At 38.4% G+C, this 19,933-nt stretch overlaps 1 protein-coding gene across 1 annotated transcript in view; it reads left to right on the top strand.

Annotated features, from left to right (window-relative positions):
* LOC104498294 (monofunctional C1-tetrahydrofolate synthase, mitochondrial-like) overlaps positions 1–19,652 on the top strand; it is a gene marked incomplete at both ends in the record, with an annotated part of 64,426 nt that extends 44,774 nt beyond the window's left edge. Inside the window, 4 exons of the mRNA XM_010141650.1 lie at positions 2,482–2,558; positions 6,108–6,248; positions 14,196–14,264; positions 19,541–19,652. Coding sequence (XP_010139952.1) covers positions 2,482–2,558; positions 6,108–6,248; positions 14,196–14,264; positions 19,541–19,652 — 399 coding nt within the window. The remainder of the gene's footprint in view (positions 1–2,481; positions 2,559–6,107; positions 6,249–14,195; positions 14,265–19,540) is intronic.
* Between the last annotated feature and the right edge of the window lie 281 nt (positions 19,653–19,933).

The following is a 19,933-nucleotide window of genomic DNA, read 5'->3' as shown; positions in this document are numbered from 1 at the left end:
ACACAGTGTGTCTGGAAGAGACCTGCCTTAGGAAGAAGGACTAATATAAATATTTAGTGTAATATGACTCATCAATTTTATCAGCACGGGTGTGGGAGGAAGCAGTGTTATTCAACAGCTGTTAACCTCAAGTGAGTTATCTAATTCATCTTAAATGATGTTAGTGAAACTTCTATTCCACGCAACTATACGAGGTCCATATCTTAAACATATCAGAAAAAAAATTGGTTTAGGAATGTTTTAGATAACTTGGAAATTGTTTTATTTGGGACTGTTTCTGCAATCCATATGTCTGTGAAACTTGTTACATATCAGGGAATTTGTAGGGCAGAAGAGAAAGCTATCAGATTGTCTGAAAATTAATTTTAGCCAGGACATGTTTCCTTAGACGTGTCAGAAGCTTAAAGTTCATTGTCATCTTATACTGACTTGAACAGGTACAACATACTGAAAAGAAGGAAAGCTTTCCCCTACTTATCCTTCCCCTGGTATTCAGGGGAGATCCTGTTTATATCTCTAGAGGATAAGGAAGTAGATACATTAAACCTAACACTTAGTTGAACCTAAACTTTTCTGAAACGTTTACTTTGGGTAAGGAAGGGGGAGAATTTGGAGAAAGAAAAATTGCTTTTGTGGCAAAAATAATTATTTCTTATTTTACTAATTCTAAGTGCAGCTACTGGAATCTTTCTGGAGAGTTAATTCTGACCATGGTGAGAAAGCCAGTGTATCCCAGTGGCCAGAAAGAGTTGCAGGGATAGTTCATGGGAATTTCATGGGAAGGGTGTTCAGGTTGCATGATCTCACTAGGAAGGGACAGATAAAAAGCAGGCCACTGGCTGCCCAGGCTGTTGGGAAGGCTAGTTCCTGCTCTCAGCAGTGCCTAGGTAGGCAGGAAAGACATTTAGGTCTGTTTAAGGCTGCTTGTGAAACCGAGCTTCCTAGGAGGGGAAGGGCTAAGTTTATGCTTGCTGTATGGCTTCACGATGGCGTATGGTACCTCAGCTTGGTGTGAGGCTACTGATTCCTTGTACCAAGCTCTGTTCTGCGCTTCCTGCCAGTAATGTAGTGTTTTAGAGTATGACTGTGTAATAAATAGAAATTAAACTGAATTCCTGAATTCCTAAATACCATGTAGTGGGAAGAAGACATGTACAGTATTTACACCAGCCTCGTGAGAAATGCCCAAGAAGGGGAAGAGGCTTAGACCTTGCTTTTCTCCCAGCTCGCTCACAACCCCAAACCGGGGCCGTGTAGGATTGAGATTCAAAGTCCCTCTTGTTCTTGGGTAATTATGCCATTCTTTTCTATACAGACAAATTTGTTAATCTCCAAAAGTAGCAGGAAAAATGGGAGGGGATGATTTCACTGACCTTCAGTACAGAAAACTTATCCAGAGGTTTCTTGATTCTCTGCTTCTAAGAGGACGGAGCTCAAATATATATCTACCAGAAGACTGACTTGATTGCCAAGCTACAGGCAATTTAGGGTTCTTTTAGGGTTGGTGCAAATTGAAACATTTGTAGGGCTAAAGAACCTGTGAGAAAGAGGGAGCCTATTTTTGAATTCTGTAGGGATTGCCATTCCTGGGAAGCAGACATCTAGAAGTTCAGTCTCGTTTTCTAACAAACAGAAACATCCTTCTAGTGTTTCTTCCTAAGAAACATCCTAATCTGTTTCCAGCAGATGAGAGAACTCTTCAGTTATTCTCAGTCCTTCCTCTTGGTTCCTAAAAAGGCATGTTTGAAGTTGAGTGTTGTCAGTGCAGAACTGGAGCACTTGGCTTGTGATAATTGTTAGTGAAGTTAGCAGTTCCACAGGATGGTTTGGACATGCCCTTGCAATACCAAAAGTGTTTCCAGGTTAGAAATAAAACTGTCTGAAATTGAAGTTGTGTTAAATAGCAGATGGTTGAATTTGGCATTTGGAAAAAAGTCTTCTTTGAATGCTGTGCAGCTGAATGTGGAGTTAGTTACTGTGATGTGCAAGAAAGTGACTTGTCTGGAAGAATCAGTCTGACAACATAATCATCCTTTAAAAGAGAAACAGACCAAGTTAAACCTACACCATGGTCTTAAAATCAATTCTTAACAAGTCAGTGATGGGGCAAATGACTTGAAGTAGGTCTAAGGTGCACTATATCTACTAAGACAGATTTTTTCTAATGTAAAATATTAGTTCCTAATTTCTTAGGTAAAATATTAATTTGTATGTTAGAATAATAAGAATGTTAGCTTCATATACTGTTCAGAGTTTGAGTTATTTCAACTTGTCATCTAATGGTATCAAATAGAAGGGAGAAACCAAGTCAGTGCTAATGCTGCCAGGCCAGAGGGTGTCTGTGTGGTAACCCTGTTCAAGCAGCTGAATCTTAACATGTGTAACAACAGGTATGCTGGGGAGAAAAAAAAAAACAAACCAAAACAACAAATCCATGAGTCCTTGTTAATATGTTTTGCTTTTGCTATTCCCTTATTTCAGTGGTGGATACGAATGACAGATTCCTGCGCAAAATAACAGTTGGGCAAGCAAATACAGAGAAGGGGTTTGTCCGTCAGGTATGTAAAGGCAGTATCCTGCATATCTCACATTCGGGACAGACTTTGCGTTAGAGGCTGAGAGATATTTCTGCAGTTCTTTCAGCATACTTCTTTGAATTGCAATGCTAAAATGTGCTGCTCTTTTGTACTACTCTTGCAGTGAAACTGATTGTGTCATTGAGTAACTGAGTCTGAAGTTTCAGAAAGAGAAACTAATGTATATTGCACAATGTGTCGAAAACACTTGAAAAAAATCGCATGTGTTAGGGGTTCACAGGTGTGTCATCCTGTGAGGATGAAAGATGCCCTTATGCCCTCATAAGGTTAATTTGTATGATTTTTTCTCACTTTAAGTCTTTCAAACTACTCATGTAGTATTTATGTAATTTAAATTACATTTAAATTTAGTGATAAAAAATTGGGGGGGATGGGTAGGTTACGTTGGTCCCATTGGTGGGAACTGGAAATGACCATTAGCTTTTTTTATTCAGTTTCATTTCCCTGCCGTGCATCTCAGCTTTGAGATCTAAACTGTAAGAACTTTGAGCATGTACTTGATTTTAATATGTGGGCTTGAAAGGATAGTTCAGAAAATGAGTATGTGTGAGCTTTACAGCACTGTAGAAAGCTAACATACATTACTATATGTGAGCTTCTGGAGGTCTATTAAAGAACTTACTGAAAAATTGAAAGCCAGCCTTTTCCAACACTATCTGAACAAGTGTTCTGGTGTCATATGGGTAAATCCATTTCTGAAACAATGCAGTGTGGAACACCAATGCCAGGTGGAACAAATTCATTGTGGTGATGAGGAGCTGCTCCTAAATCGATGAAGATACTGTAATCTAACACGCTGGATCATGAAATTCACAAGGTTCTGACTATTTCGAGGTGCATAGGTATTGTGGTGGAGATAAGGCTTTCATTCATTTTGAAATCCTGTCTTTTATTTTTATCATTTCAAACCACTTCTAGGATTTGTGCCTAAATAAAGAGACCAAAAGATAGTGCTAATGTTTTCATTCAGTTCAGGAGGTAGAACAGTCAAATTGGAGAGAGGAACTTAAAAGAGAAATCGTAGAATGTTTTGGGTTGGAAGGGACCTTAAAGATCATTTACTTCCAACCCTCCTACCATGGACAGGGACACCTTCCACTAGAATTGCTCACTTGTTGTGGTTTTGAACATACAGTGTAGAGATTTTTCTGTCTCTACCTTACAGAAAACTCATTATTAGCTAATATTCATCTCTGATAATGGGCTGGGAGTACAAAATATTATACTTGGTACAAGTTCCTTCAACACTTGAGACGTTTTTCTATGTTTAGATTTGTTTCACTGACTCAATGTGATTATTAGCTTTGAGCCAGTTTCTGCCAGCCTTATTGTGCAGCATTTTATGACCAAAATTATACTGCTGGGTTAAACGTGGGTTGTTTTATTATAGAGTACTAGTTGTGACCCATGGCTGTCAAGTGTTGCTTCTGTATTGTTTTGGCTAAAATGGCCTTGATGCTTTCAATTTTGATGTGTTGGATATCCATTCACATTGTAACATGGACTTAGTGACTTGAGAAACAGAGCTAACAGTTAGGAAAACTAATTTCAGAGCCTAGCCAGAGATCCAGAAAAAACAGGACTTCACAGTTAACAGATGCATTTTATAAATATTTGGAGTGATGTTCTAGCACTCTTAAAATCAATGACACCTGTGTGAAATGGCAGAGCACAGCAGGCACTAAAGTCTGCATTTTAATGAACAGGGATGCTGTGCTTTCTAAAGAGTATTACATTGCTGATGCCCTTGATCCTGCAATTGAATCCATGTGGGTGGATCCTTTCATCAGAGGAGAACTGACTTCACAGCTAAGGCTTCTGTCAGCACTTCATAGGTGCATAAAGGTTATTAGAGTTAAAATAGCACCTGCTGCCACAGTCTTTTTGTCTGTTTTTTCGATTAAATATTAAGTCACTCTTTGAGCATCTACCTTGTATTATTTTTCCTGTCCTTTTGGGTTTATATAGAAACAATGTTAAGAAAAACATTTTTTTGGTCTCCTGATAAACATTCTGATAATGTTAGGTAATGTTTCAGGATACGGGTTGAGCGTAGATTTCTCAGGATTATTTTCTGTCTGTATATGCTGCAATGACTTACTGGGGACATTCTTTACTTCAGGAAAGATAGTAGCATCCGTGTCACCACAATGCTAACAATGTTCATTGTGTACCCAGAGCTATTCTGTTACACAGAGAACTGCTTCCAGGGAATACAGAAAATTGCTGTGTAACTTAAGCATTTCGTTTGAATCTCTAAGATGAGATTCTCAATTACAGGATTATTTTTTGTTTTCCGTGATACATATCTCTCCCTCTCTATGCCAAATGCAGAAAATGCTCAGGTGTCTTCAGAAGTTTTGACTAAACTTGCAGGTACGTAGAGGTCAGGCTGTAGCTATCAACAGAATCTAAAAGCAGACTCTTAAAGATCTAAATGAAAAAGGGCAGAAGCTTTTAAAGTACTGGGCAAATGGATAGGATGGTGAGCAGTTCTCTATGTAGATAATTCTTAAGAACGGGCAGAGCCCTCGGAAGAGATTCCTCTGGTATTAGTATGGGGTACATCTGATAGAGGTCTGACACAGAAACAGTGTCAGACTTTTTTTACATAGGTAGCAGTAGGATGTCAATTACTAAATAGTTGTGTAGACTTTAATTGCTGGAAATGGAGCGATTATACTAAAGATGCTGCAGTTCCTGGTCATACCCACCATTGCATTCATATCATATAACACCTTAGTGACTTTGTCTTTCTTCTCTTATGTTCTGACACCATGTGACCTGGGCTTTACTAATAGTAAATTAGGACATATACTGCTCATGCATGCTGCAAGCTCTTAAAGAACCGTAAGGACCACAGCTTATGTCATGCTGAAATGCTGCACAGTATGAATGTATTTCTACAAGAGCAATGGAACTTGATGCCATATATAGTTTGGGGGGGGTTTTAACTTGCGTATTTTTTCATTAAAAAAAAGGGTGGGGACAAAAATGTATTTACATTATGATAGGTCAAGCACAAAAACTAACCACATAGACTCTAAATTTTGAGTTTATATAGAAAAAGAATGATCAAATGTAACAAGAATGTTTTTGAAACCAGAATAAGAAACTTTTGGAGAGCATTATAGGAAAAAAAAAAAACCCAGCAACCTACCACCACAATATTACGCTCATGCCAGTAAAGCTCCAAACACATCTGGCAATTTTCTTTTTTGCCACAGAAAAAAAAATCTTGGTCCTTCAGGTGGCTTCTGATAAGTATAATGCGAACCAAGGGGCTAAGTGCTCTTGTTCCCCAAGTAAATGAAGTATAACAGGGAACATTAATGGAGGAATATAGGCAGTTACTCTAGCCTGAATAATCTCAAAAGCTGTAGGTTACAATTTAGAACTTGTTTGAACTCCAGTGTGAAATGTGTCTTTCCTGAGTCTGCTCCTGATGAACCCCTGTGAGATTTGAACTGACTTTGATTTTGGTTCATGATTCTCATTTCTATTTTACAGGCTCAGTTTGATATTGCTGTTGCAAGTGAAATCATGGCTATCCTGGCACTTAGCACCAGCCTTCAAGACATGAAGGAGAGGCTGGGAAGAGTGGTGGTGGCTAATGACAAGAAAGGAGAACCAGTAACGGCAGAGGATTTGGTATGTTCAGTGATACAGACCTGTGAATAACCTCTGCTGTGTTTGTTTTGCCTCTTGAAGCATTAAAAAAGGCAGGTGCATGCCAAGGATTTTGCTTTGAACAGCACAGTCAGAGATCAAAGAAAGATCTTCTTCTGGGCCAAAACTTCCTCTCAATGAGAACAAGATGTAGAACTCATTTTTCCAACTCTCTGGTAACATCTGGTCCAGGAAGTCTCTGATCTCCATAACCTACTTGGATAGTTTTTTTTCAATTCTTAAGGCAGGCAAATTTGGTACTGGAAGGAGTCTGAGTGTGAGCTCCTGTTTAAGAGAGCTGGTAATGTTTGCTACTGTACTTGTAAAGTGTGCTCAGATGTTGCAGTGGTAGTTACAACAAGAATGCTCATACCCTCAGAAGGAAAGCAAGCTATTCTTAACTCATAGGTTGCTGATAGTGCCTCAGACAAGGTTATCTCTTCACGTGATTAATACTTTTTCTTCCTTACCTTCGTTAGTTAGTTGCTGTTTCCTCATGGCCTATTTCAGCTTCTGAAAGAAGTCAACAAGTTCTTCCTTTACATCCAGTTCTAGCCCTTATAGCCAGGCTGTGAGTCAGTAAACAGTGGTCGGAAGCTCACGCGTGTTTGGGTATGTAAGTTCCTGGTGCAGCCAGGAGCTACCAGTTACCCTTTGCAGTCCAGCTGTATGCTAGGAATAGGTTCACCGTGATTGGTACTAGTTTGCTGTGACATTACATTACTTGAATTCTGTAGCCTAATTGCCAAATTAAGTTTATATATTGCAGATTGACAGCACAGCCTAAATACAATAAATATGATGAAGGCAAAGCATTATTCTTTTTTGTCATCTAAGCATATGCTTATAGCAACTGTGATATGCCTTGGAGCCATGCTTTCATGCCACCCTGCTGACAGTGACTCTGCATATCACACAGACTATGTGTGTTTTTTCCTGTTTGTCCCTTTTATGTGGACATCTGCACAAACTTAGGCGTTTTCAGAATGAGCAAAGGAACCACCAGTATCCTGCCTTGTCAGCAAATCCACAAGCCAGGAATACCTTCATAGCCTTAATGGATTCCAGTTTAATACAGAAATGAAAGCATAATATCTAGCTTGCCTGGATTGAAGATTGAAATTAAGATAAGCATACTGAAATTTCTTACTGCAGTTACCATTAAAATTCAGAGCAAATCAACTACTCTCAATTATGCAGGAGACATGAAGAACTGCATTTAATATTCTAGCTGTTGAAGTTTTTATTTTCCTTTTCAATTGTATAACTTTATTTTGGCCAAGTGGAGAGAGGTGGGGAATCAGCATATGCAAAAATTTCGGTGTCAGAATTAAAAGTACATTTGAAATACATTATTTTAATCTTGATGCAACTTTTGTATGAAGGTACTTTAATGTATTAATATTGCAAAATATTTAACCTGTCTTCAACCACTTAATGCTGATCAGCTTGATGAATGAAAGCAGTTGCTTTTCCATAGTGTGTTTCATTTATAGTTGCTCTGTGGAAATAAAATCATGAACAGCACACAAAGAACTTTATATTTTTCCGCTATGTCCCTGAAATGAAAGTAGTGCTCAGCAAAATATCTGTTACTAATTCAGTTTTCTTTGGCCTTTTTTTAAACAAACTTCCTATGCCTAGCGTCTCAATCATTTGATAGTGTTACTTCTGCTGAACATATGTTTCTAGTTCTTCTTTAAAGCAGTGTTCTACTTTATTATACAATAATTCTATATTATACAACAGAGGAACTGCCCAGAGAAAAAGAAAATTCATCACAGTGTTGAAGATATGTGTTATGATCATCTGCAGCTATGATGCTGCATTCTTTTTCTTCCTGGAGGTTCTCTTCTTACCACGCACAGGGAGGACTTGGGTACATGTCATGATTGTGAAGTGCAGAAACTCCTACCTCCTTCGAGATGGGAGTATGTGAGGATGAGAACTATGGGAAGAATAGGAACGTGATTTCATGGTTAAAGAAGAACAGTGTCTTTTTGGAGAGCTGAATTTTATTCCTGTGTTTTTCACAAACCGCGTGGGTGATGCTGTGTCCATACAAACTGATTCTTACAGTACCTGAGGAGTTATGTATTCCTCAATCTGGCTTGATACCCAGGAGCTAAACAGCTGAAATCTTTGGAAAGAGCGAAACGCCATCAAGAACTTTTAATCAGGAGAAATTATGCTGTCTCAGGTTGAGCATCCCAAATTGGTGAATACTTTCGAGCTTGGTTCTTGTGTGTGCTGGTTTCTTTTCTGAAAATAGGAACAACTGTTTGTTTCTGCAGAGTTAGTAGTATCGGTGAAGAAGTCCTCAGATGCCATGGTGATGGGATTTAAGATATGTCAAAAAAGGAAATTATTAGTGGGATTTCTTACTAAGATTTCTTTGTCAAATTAAATACTGCTTGCATATTTAAGGGGACAGAGCTTATGAATAACTGTACTGTACTTGTGAAGGTGTGTTGCATAAAGTTGAATCCTCTGGAAATAACAGGAGATACATAATCAAAGACTATACCTTGTCATAATTCACATGTACAAAGACAAATTTCATTTCATCTCTGTTCCTGGTTCCTCTCCACAGGTGATCAGTGTGTTTGAACAGACTACAACTAGACTTACTTGTTTCTAGATTTCAGATGCAGTATCTCCTCTTTCCCCTGCTGCTTGTGCTGCCTGTGTTGTAACTACTCTTGTGCAGTCCCAGCCTTTGACTCCTGTTCATTTGGACTGCACAGGTTGTATCTCTTCCTTGTACGTGTTAGAAAAGGATTCCTGTAGAATCCAGGAGAAGAGATCTTCGCTTGTAGATGTCGAAACCCAGCGCTGGTCCAGCCTGGTACACACTGTAGGTAAACTTGTTACACACCAGGCTGTAAGCACACTGCACACTGCAGATAAAGCTTTTTGGGCAGGATGGGGCAAGGCTAAGCATTTGCTAATGCCTATCTGTGAGCTGAAATTTTTGTTTTCCCAAGGCTTATATCTTGAGCAAATTTTCAGATGTGGTAAGAGGTTTGATGAGAAGCCATTCTCCTGAATTCATCCTTCTTTCAAGTCAAGGTCAGAGAGGAGATAAAGCTTTATAGCTCAGAAAGGAAAGATTTCAAGACAAGCGAAGATAGGAAGAACAGTATGTCTAGTTTTCACATGCTCTCCATCCAAGAACAGTTCAATCATTTTGACTTAAATTTTCATAAAACAAAATCGAGTTTAAAAGCTTGAATCTATCATAGCCACTTGGCATGGAACATCTAAGCCCAAAGAACTGAAATTGCATATAGTTTTAACAAATTTTAAAGACAGCTTTGTCTTGGGGAGTACAATACAAACTGAATAATGGGTAGTGGTCAGTCCTACCTGTCACTTAAAAAAATTCTGGGGTTCATGTTTTATGTATACTACCCAGATTGAATTTGTGCAAGTTGAAATGTTTGACAGTAGTCTTCAGTTCATTGGAATCTCTGTGAACCAAAACCACTAAACCCTTCTCTGTGATTTGTTTCCAGATGTGCACACAATATACTTCACAAAAACACAATTGCTCTTAATTTTGACTTTATATGCAATATATATAAAATAATACAATGTAAACCTAAAATACACATTGGCAAATATAAACCAGATGCAGAGGCAGGCTAGGAATAATAGAAAAAAGATAAATTGAGTATTTAATGAATTGAGAAGACTGCTTTCACAAGAGTAATGGATTAAATATCTGTCCTCTGTAATGGAACATCCAGAAGTCTTTGCCAAAACGTGGTGCTCATTGTACAGTATTTTGAAGGCTGGATTGCTTTTTGGCTTTTACAGTGCAGTAGAATTTTAACGGACAAATGCCATATCTTTATGTGAAGTTAAATGGGTATATGTGCCCTAGATCGGTATTTCAGCAGCTATGAAAAATATTAAATAAATATGTTACTATTTTTTTAAATAAAACTTCTTCTCAGCTTACTTTCTGTGTCATGCTGTTAGATTTTAATAATTCCAGGACCAAAAAAAATAACTTCATATTTACTTTCATAAATGATCTGTCAGCTGAATATATTTTGTTCTCTGGTTCGTGAGGGACATTGTGTACACACTTCACTTTAAACACAAGTAGTTGCAGTTCTTCTCAACTTATGATTTAGGGTTTAGTTTTTTACAGAACTGATACTGCAGAAAAATATTATCTTTTTGTTATAGACTGTAGTTTCAAATGAAGGGAAGTTACACATACTTCATTATTTTTGCAATAAAGAAAAGGGTTTTTCTGTGCCCTTCTGTCTGTGTAACCCTTATTCATTTCACAGTAGTTACTCCCAATCACCTTCCTTGTCATCTAATGCTGACTTTCATTTCCACTCTTGATAGACTTCAGAGACTGCACCACTGGAAGTTGCTTTGAAAGTATTTTGGTTTTTCATCTAAGTTTGCCTTTCCTGTGTCACGTGTGTAATTTATTTTGTGCTTTATGATCTCTGCTGTCCTGGGGATCATACCTGCCCCAACGGCTGGTGGATAGATGGAAGGGGTATTATTTTCAGACATACTTAGGATCAGTTCCAGAAGGGAACCCAGGAGAGTTGGATGTCCATATACATCTGATTCAGAGTCCTACTTCTTTCTTTTGACAGTGAGCCCTTGGGCTCTTACATGCTTAATTGGTGTGTAAGCATCTAAGACTCTAATTCTTTTATAAAAAAAACCATCTAGCTTCTCCTAATTGGAAATGGGAACCTGATTCCTTAAATAGCTTTGAGAATCAAGTCCAGGACTTGGAGTGAACTCTAGGAATTGTTCGCTAGCTGCTCGGAGGATTAGGGATACAAAGGAATGAAAACTATTCTGAGAGAGCCATGTCAGATAGGTATGAAAACTTTATTGACTGTTTAGCTCTTAAGGACTGTTTTTGACACCAAAGCTGTTCAAGAACTGTGGAAGATAGATAGACATAGTATGTGCTAATTGGAGTCTTTGCCTCTTTTTTTAATTCGCTTTCAGCTTCAGATAGCAATTAGTTGTTGTGTCCAGAATGCATATCTAATATGGGTGAAGTTTCCCCAAAAGTTAAAATGCATGGGAAGTAGTTTTTGATCCACTATTTTTATCAGATTGCTGAAGAACTGTCAGAAAGCAAAGGAGACACGATTCGACCATTATTGCCAAGGAGTGGGGAGAGGAAAGAAAAAGGTCTGATTTTATTTTTTCTTCTTGCCCAAAGCCTTCTTTCCAGTCAGCATTAAGAAGGCAACAGAAACCCTCAGTTGGATAGCTGCAGCTGGCGTGGGTTAATGCTTGTCAGACCTTCCCGAGAAGAGCGTTAGGGCTGGTCTGTGGCTGCTCAGGTAGTTAACCTTGCCAGTGACCAGTTGGAAGACCGGATGTAAAGGGTTTTTTCTCCAGAAAGTTGACTAGCTATTACAGTTGCCTTTTACATGGTAAGGTTGTCAACCATCTCAGTGTTCAGGTGCTGAAAATTATCAGCAGCTGTTTCTCTTTTAGCATCAACAGATGAATGCCTCATGCTATGTGATGATGGAAAAACTGAGATACAGGAAGAAAATTCAAATTAACCAACCTTTCCTTCAGATATTTCTGTTGCCTATTGCCTCCTAACTACTGTGTGTACATGGTTCTGCTTTCGTGAGACCAAAGATTAACAAATTAACTGGCTGTTATGGTTTTGTGTTGCTAGCAGCTAGTGATGAGCATCATTTCCTTCAGCTGGGGGTGGAAGGGGAAGAATGGTGCATCTACTCTGAGAAACTCAGTCCCAGCTTGCTGCTGAATTGATCAAACAGTGGGGAGGAAACAGGCTTATAGAATCTATTCAATAACTACATTGCAAACCCTGTTTGGTTGTTTTAATGAATTGAATTTTTGCACTATGATCAAGAAAAACAAAATACGTGTTTTGAAAAATTAGGCTTAAACACTGGAGTTTAATGAAGAAATTGATAGGATTGAAATTTGTTCCATTTCATTTGAAATCGTTAGACCTGGGACTGGGTATTCACTATCTTATTTCATAACTTTTTCAGATTTGGAAGTGAATCAAATAAATTTTATAAAGCAAATTGTTATATTGAACAGATTTAAAATTGAATATCCTAAGAAATACACCCATTTTAGAAAGATTTTTACAAATTGCTAAAACACAAGAAACCAAAGGCTGTAACAGTGGCAGTTATTTTTTCATGGTCCTAAAAAGAGAACTCATTTATAGATAAAATATTGAAGTTACATTTTATTCTAAAAGCAGAAAAAAATATGGGATATTGGTTAAATGAACCTTTATGAAATATTTGTTCTGCATTTTTAAGTTCTTTATCTAAAATAAGTAGTTTATAATCTTACCAATTAAACCAATCTGTAGCTATAAAGGAGCCTGTGGAATTGAAAAGAAATAATAATTTCATTTCTCTTTTTAACATATTTTCCTTTTGCTTCTATTTAGGCTGTCAGCTGTGGATTCAAGTGAGAGTGATTGGTTATAGGTACAACATAGCACCAGGTTGCTTCTATGGAAATGATGGGGCCTCAGCCATGCTGAAAGAGAGCTGGCACACTAGTTTTTCCTTGCTTCTTGATCCTAACTTCTAAAATAAACATACTAAGAAACAGAAATGTATTTTTTTACTAATTCAGAAGTAGGAAAACGATATTGTTCTGCTACCAGTTTTTCTTCTTACCTTTTTGTGGGTCTGTTTGGTCTTGTACATAGTGGAGGTTCACAAAATACAAAAAGCAAAGAAACATCTTCTCTCTCTCTCTTCTTTCCTTCCCTTCCCTCTCCCCCAGGAAAACACTCGCTATGTTTTGGTTGAAATCAGTTTTACTGGTTTGGTTTCAGACCATTTTTATCTGAGGCCAGATATTCTGTTGCATTTTCCTGTGAAGTCTGTGTTCAGATGTGATGCTTGGAATGGGGAAGCTTGAATTTGTAAACTGTACTTGTGTAATGACCGCATGCCTTTATGTCTTGTTTGTCTGCTATTCAGATTTTCACACAGATTGTTTGAACAATCAAACACTACTGCATTTTTTCCTACCCATCATCTAATTCTTTCAAAACAAAACACATTTTCTTTTCAAAATCTAAGTCATTTAGGAATGAATTTAAATATATGCAGTATATGCTCGTGGTTTCTAGGTAACACTTTGCATATAGTTTGATTGTGCTGTGCACACTCTATAGCACAGTCTGTGCACAGGTTTTTTTAAAATGGGCATTGGATTTTAGTGTTTCAAATTCAAGTTGGTGTAAAATTTATACTGAATATCCAGCAAAAAAATTTAGGGAGAAGTAAGATTTTTTTACAACTAAAATGCAATTAACTTTGTCCTCTCATCATCACAGTAAGGCACTTCCGACCTAATCTTGTGCTGTATTCATTATCTGTGCCTAGTCAGCTCAGGGTCTGCTTTCATCCTCTGTATATTACATATTCATTCATACGAGTCCTGGCAAATGCCCTTTCTAGTTGTTGCTAGCTATCGATTCTGTCATGAAATACATCTGTCATTTCTTTAGGCAGTTTTAGCAAGTTATTGCCTCCTTGCTTTCTCAAGTCTCAGTGGCCTTTTCTTCTGCTTCATCTTTTGTTCCCATGAACATCACTTGATAACAGTTTCTAGTTCCTCTGTGAAATAGGAACTGTTTACCTACTGCCTTTAAGTGTATTCAGAGCAAAATTGTCACTATTTCTGGCACACTCTGTAAATATAGTATGTTAGAAGTCTTGAAGTAAATATCTAAAAAAAATATTTATGCCGTAACAACACTGCTTATCCTCTATGATTTATGAACACAATTTTTTTTCTCCTTTGAAGCATAAGGCTTTTTCCCTGTTCTAACGGGAAAGCTTAACTCAGAAATGTTGTATCTTTGAATTGACTCCCTTAAAATGTGGATCATTTTGGTTTTTTTAGGGAGTAACAGGTGCTTTGGCAGTTCTGATGAAAGATGCAATTAAGCCCACGCTGATGCAGACATTAGAGGTGAGTACGGCTTATGATACCTGCCCTTCTCCGGCTTTCAAATTCCATATTGTGCTTGTCATGCTTCTCTCCAGAGACCACGATTAACTTTCAAGGTTCAAGCCAGGGTCAAATCCATAAAGGAATTTTAGCAAACATTCATTTGTGTATGTTAACTAATCAACTTTATCTGCATTTGGTGAGATTTTTCCATTCGTTGAGACTGGCTTTAGTTTTAGTTTTGCCTAGCATTGCAAACAAGCTCCTGTGCACTATTAAGCTGCTTCTGATCACGGTGGAAGACAGATTGGGCTTCCAGGTAATAGCCTTCCTTCTGTTTCTCATCTTGCTCTTCTAGGGAAGTTTCCTTTTTATGTACTTCCTTTATATGTATGTTCCCATGATGATTCCCACACCACAGCATTTTGAGTGGAAAGTAGATGCTTTGCTGAGGCCATTCTATTCTGTATTCTAGTTTGTTCTCTTCAGAAACACAGGACAGCCCCCTTGCCTGTTTATGGTTTTTCAAAAGATGGCTCCCAGCCACCCTGTCTTGCCATTAGTGCTTTCAGGTTCTAAGTGAAACTTTGCTGGCCTGTGAGAGGAATATAATACGCTTAACCTAGTGAGAAACAGGTCAGAGAACACAGAACTAGTACAATCTAACTTTGTGTCTGGGCAGTCTGGTATTGGCTTTTCAAAAGTACGCTGAATGATGAGCAATATTCACGGGGAAAGGGAGAAATAAAAATGGGGAAATAATGAAGTCCGTTGGAAACAAATGCATTTGTAGAAAAAATAATGTGTATTATTGAAATTATATTATTGTATATTGATCATGAAGATTACATAGCTGGAACATTTCACGAGAGTTCCTGGTACGGTGAGAAGTTGAATAATACAGAAAGATGCCAGTGCTCTCTGTAGGTGGTAACAATGTCTCATTTTTTGCAGTGTGTCAAAATGATAACTACCTTTTTGCTTTTGTGTTTGGATGGGGACAACTTCCTACTCTCAGGGAATATTAGAAAAATAGAATTTAAGTCTTTGTTATTTTCTGACAGCCATCTTAATTATTTTCTCCTGCAAAGAACATCCGTTCTTTCATGTGTCCATGTGAAGAATGTACGTGTGTGTCAGAATTTAATGTAACATCCAATAGCAGAAACTGAAGCCATGTAGGATCAAGGATGTCATGGCCAGAACTGTGTCTTAAAGTGCCGCTTGGATAACATTGTGTGTATTAAGCATCAGTGACAAAGTAGCTTTGATTCTGAGTGTTTAGTTGGTGCCACTCTATTTACACTTTTCTTATCTGTTAGAAAGTAACAGGGTTTGTTGTAGTGTTCTAAAAGACCATTATAAATGTCAGAAGAGTTTATTTTGGTCGATAGGCATTTGTTTCTGAGTCTTGCCTGCTTTTTTTTTTCTTTTCTTCCCACTGCATTTCTTTATATTCACATTTCTATGCAATAAAATCTCTGCCTTTTATGTGGTATTCTTTTCTAGTCTAATCTGTGCAATGGCTGAAACATCTGCCAACTTTCATCAAACACTGCTGCTTCTTAGGAGGACCCCAACCGCAGTACCCAAGGATATTTTTCCAGAAAATTCTTACAAAGTAATTTTTAAAACAGCAGACTAAAGCAGCTCAGTAGGCTGCTTCATGCTCCACTCTTGCCATTTGAGTCTCAAAGATGAGCTTTTGTCATCCATTGAATACCTATTAGCTTGCAGGCTAATATGAGTCACCTATCCAAGAATGAAAATCTCCATCCTATCTAAATCTTTTCCAAGATAGTGCTGTACTTTGGCTGATGGATGTCTCTTGGACTCTGCCATTGCTTTTGTGTAGAGATGCAGTGTCCCTCTCTGTTACTGTCCATGATGTTGCCATACTGTTGTTGCCGTTCCTGAGCCTCAAGCTTGTGTCATATCCCATTTTGTGAAAAAAATACCATTCGTTATTTTTAATTACTCACGTTAATAGCTTTAAGAGGTGCCAATTTTAATAGCTTCCGTTTTTCAAAAAAAAAAAAGGGCAGGAGGGAAACAAGGAAGATACTTTTTCCTGCGCAGTTGCATGTAGTGCAGTGATCCGCTGATCATGCATGATAGATTTTAAGAGAAGCTAATCCTAGTGAACCCTGAGGTTGTGGATGTAATGACATGTCTTTATAGAGAACAACATATGTCTGATGAGTGCATGAATTGCAAGTCTTTCTTCTCACAAACCAGAAATTAGGAGGGCTACAGCCTAAATTACTCTTGAAATAATCATAATAAGTAACATCCAAAAGAAGAGAGACCTCTGAAGTTTCCAAAGAGGCTACCAATAGTAACTGGGCAACAATAATCTTCATCCCTTCAGGGAGAACAAGTTCTCAATGCAAGTTTAATGACCTTTAGCAACAGCACCGCATCTTGACAACAGTAACATCAGAAACAATCCTACAGGGCATGGGTGGTGGAAAAACAGAATAACATGATTACAGAGAACACAAATGTGCCTTGGACATGTCCTGCAATTAGGGATGAAACTCTTCACCAAAGCAGGTCTTCCCGATCACTTTGGTATTGGGAAATGGCAAAAAGACTGCCTAAGGAAGGGGAGCAGATTGTCTGGATGACGTCCAGCTGATACTGACAGTTAATTTGGCATAATTTGTAAGCGACAGTGACTGTGGGTAACGGTGGCTGAAAGGAGCCATTGCAGAGATAGCTGTGATCTTGTGAAGAGCCTGTAGATGGTCACTGTGATAAGCTGTGGAGATCTGAGGAGTTGCTTCTAAGGGCCTGTAAAAGAGGAGAATGACCTACTCAGTAGATTTGCACCAGCTTTATATGGGCATCTGAGTTCAGTGGAGAAGTTTTGATGTTCATAAATCAAAAGTGACCAAATGGCAATCCTGCATGGAACTGAACTGGCAGTTTGTGTCAGTGGGGTTTTTTTTTTTAATGTGTGAATTGATGTGTGTGTTTTAATTTGTTGTTTTTTAAAGAGACTTCTTGGTGGGTTGATTTCCATCACAACCCAGCTACTCTGTCACCAGAAATACTGCCTCAAGGTGTTAGTGATTGACAGTGTTTTATATGCAGGAACGACAGTAAAATCTCAAAATAGAAAACGTGGAGCAGTCTGCCTACAATAAATGTAGGCTTCAGTAGAACTCATATCCAATGCTGTAGAATTGAGATGACTTTGTTTGAACTGTACATAATGACTTCGTAGTGTTTATCCATGTTTGTCATGACAGATTTGTTCCTTCGTGAACTGATCCCTTAATGTTTAGCATTTATTTATACCACGTGTAAGAGAGCAGCTGCTCTATGGGACAACTCTTTGTAGTCACAAGCTGGCTGTTCTGGGACGGTCTGCTCGTGTTACGTTTAAAGTGCCACTCACAGTGGAGATGAGGGGAGGATGGTAATAAGTATTATAACTGTCCTTCTAGCGGCCAGATAACTTCAGATATTTATTGACATTCAGGGTTTATTTTCTTTTACTGAAACTTGGATAATAAAATTTCCTGTACTGAAAACAGTCAGCAGAATGCATCCCTGTGCCACTCTTTGTTTCACCGTATAGTTTATTAAGAGTGTAATGAAAATAAGTGGCACTCTGCCAAGTGGGATAGATGGACTGACACAGAGTTACTGAAGCTGGCCTGAGAAGACATTGTTGTCCCTGTTCCAGGGTGTGCCTGAGGCTCCCGAGATCCTGCTGGAGTTCACTCCCTTCAGTACCTAGACTGTATTTTTCCTCCAGGATTGCCTTTGTTAAAAGACCATTCAAATAACTTCTCCTTTTCTTCTGGTGGATATCAGAGCTCCAGGGGAGCATCTCCCCATGCCAGTGCTTTAGATATTTGGATTTCGGGTTAGTGGCAGGGGCCCTCTTGGCTACTGATATTCTGGATGTTGGACCCCGCAATCCAAATTTCCCTCCCATCTGTGTGTTGTGGATGAACTCTTGGAAGCACAATTGCACAGGGGGTGTTGTGGAAGACCCTTCTGGCCCCCTCTCTGCATAGCTACCCCCAGTATGATCTGGGCTGCACTCTCATTATCCACGTTTGTGCATCTGCCTGTGTGTGTGCTGGGCTCTAACAAGAGCAGCCCTGTAGTTGTTTGCCACAAGAAATTAAGGGCTTGGAAGAGTAAAATCAAATTTAGTGAGTAATAAAACACAAATTAGAATAAATACCGTGGATTTCAATCTGGTATTATTTATTTGAATGCCAGAAGGGTAAATACTGCATTACAGTAAAACGTAAGAAAGTAAAACTTAAATTCGGGTTGGTGGAAGTTGTTTCCATTTTATTTTGTATAAGTTATAACCTCTTTCAGTTAGGGATAATCTTTCCTTTTGCACAGCACCTCCCATTAGAGTGATGCCTAAATACTACAAGAAGCTTTGAAGATGTACATAGTTTAAGTTCACTTTTTTCATAAATATTTGTATTATATATTATTGCAGTATGTGGTCATTAGCAGATAGAAAACAAGAAAGAAAATATCCTAAGTAAACACTGTGAAGTCAGTGTGTTACGATGATAATACACATCATTCCTTCTCTGTTTTACTTTTTCTGCTCCCATTCCACTGTTTCTTCTCTAACATGTATGAGGCAGAATTTCTTTATCCTCCCTGTTGATAATGGGGGGGTTGTTTGTCTGACATAAGGGGATTTGGCTCTGCACCGGCTGCTCCCATGTGCTTGGCCAGCATCAGTGAATGCTTTTTCCATTGTAATCAGCATCCCTGCTGCACCCTAGACATGTGCCTTCCCTTCTCCCTCTCCGGCTCCTTAGCAGTTGACTCTGTCCCTCATTGCTTCCAGTGGCTACTTTGCGCGCGCTAGAACGGCAGTTACAGTCAGTGAGGAAAACAGGAGCAGTAAGGGATGGAGTAGGGCTCTATTTGTGTGCCATCTGCAGTGACGCACTTAGTGCCGATCGTAGTCCACATGCCCGCATAGCATGCCACAGCACTAGGGCAGCGGAAATACCAAACATTAGTACAAGACTGGGCAAGAAGATGTGAAAGTTACCTGCAGGTTGCGCTGCTGTCCTTTACCTTTCTATGAATGAAGGAGGTGCTGACATCTAGGCCTGTCAGTGTCAGGATCTTAAGCACCTGAGATGTACCTAAGCCCCCAAATTATCAAACGGTCCTTACTTGTTTTATGTGCTTTTGATTTATATATAATCTTGATTAGTCTGCAAGAGTATTGAGCTTTTGTTCTTACCTGTTATGTTAATAGTAAATATATTTTTTTTTTTTTAATCATTCAGGGAACACCAGTATTTGTTCACGGTGGACCTTTTGCTAACATTGCACATGGGAATTCTTCTGTTTTGGCAGATAAAATTGCCCTTAAATTAGTTGGAGAGAAAGGATTTGTAGGTAAGCAATTATTTTTTCATTCTATTATGGTTTGTTGGTAAGTTGGCAAACAGTGATGTAAATGAACAGAAGAAATATCAATAAAAGGTAAGAATGCTACTTCATTTTTTGTTGATAGTAATAATAATCTTACAGGGTATGTGTTTAAAAAAAACCCCAAACCAACCCAAAGCACTTCTCTCCTCTTTGTCTCAAGTGTTCCTGTCACCGTGTTTGAGATTCCACAAGCTGGCTGAACCGGTTAAATGACTGCAGTGCTTTGAAAGAGGTGTCCTGTCGTT

Source organism: Buceros rhinoceros, unplaced genomic scaffold, assembly GCF_000710305.1.
Source record: "Buceros rhinoceros silvestris isolate BGI_N320 unplaced genomic scaffold, ASM71030v1 scaffold31508, whole genome shotgun sequence".
In the NCBI taxonomy this organism is placed as follows: Eukaryota; Metazoa; Chordata; class Aves; order Bucerotiformes; family Bucerotidae; genus Buceros; species Buceros rhinoceros.
This window is presented reverse-complemented; position numbering and strand designations above follow the sequence as displayed.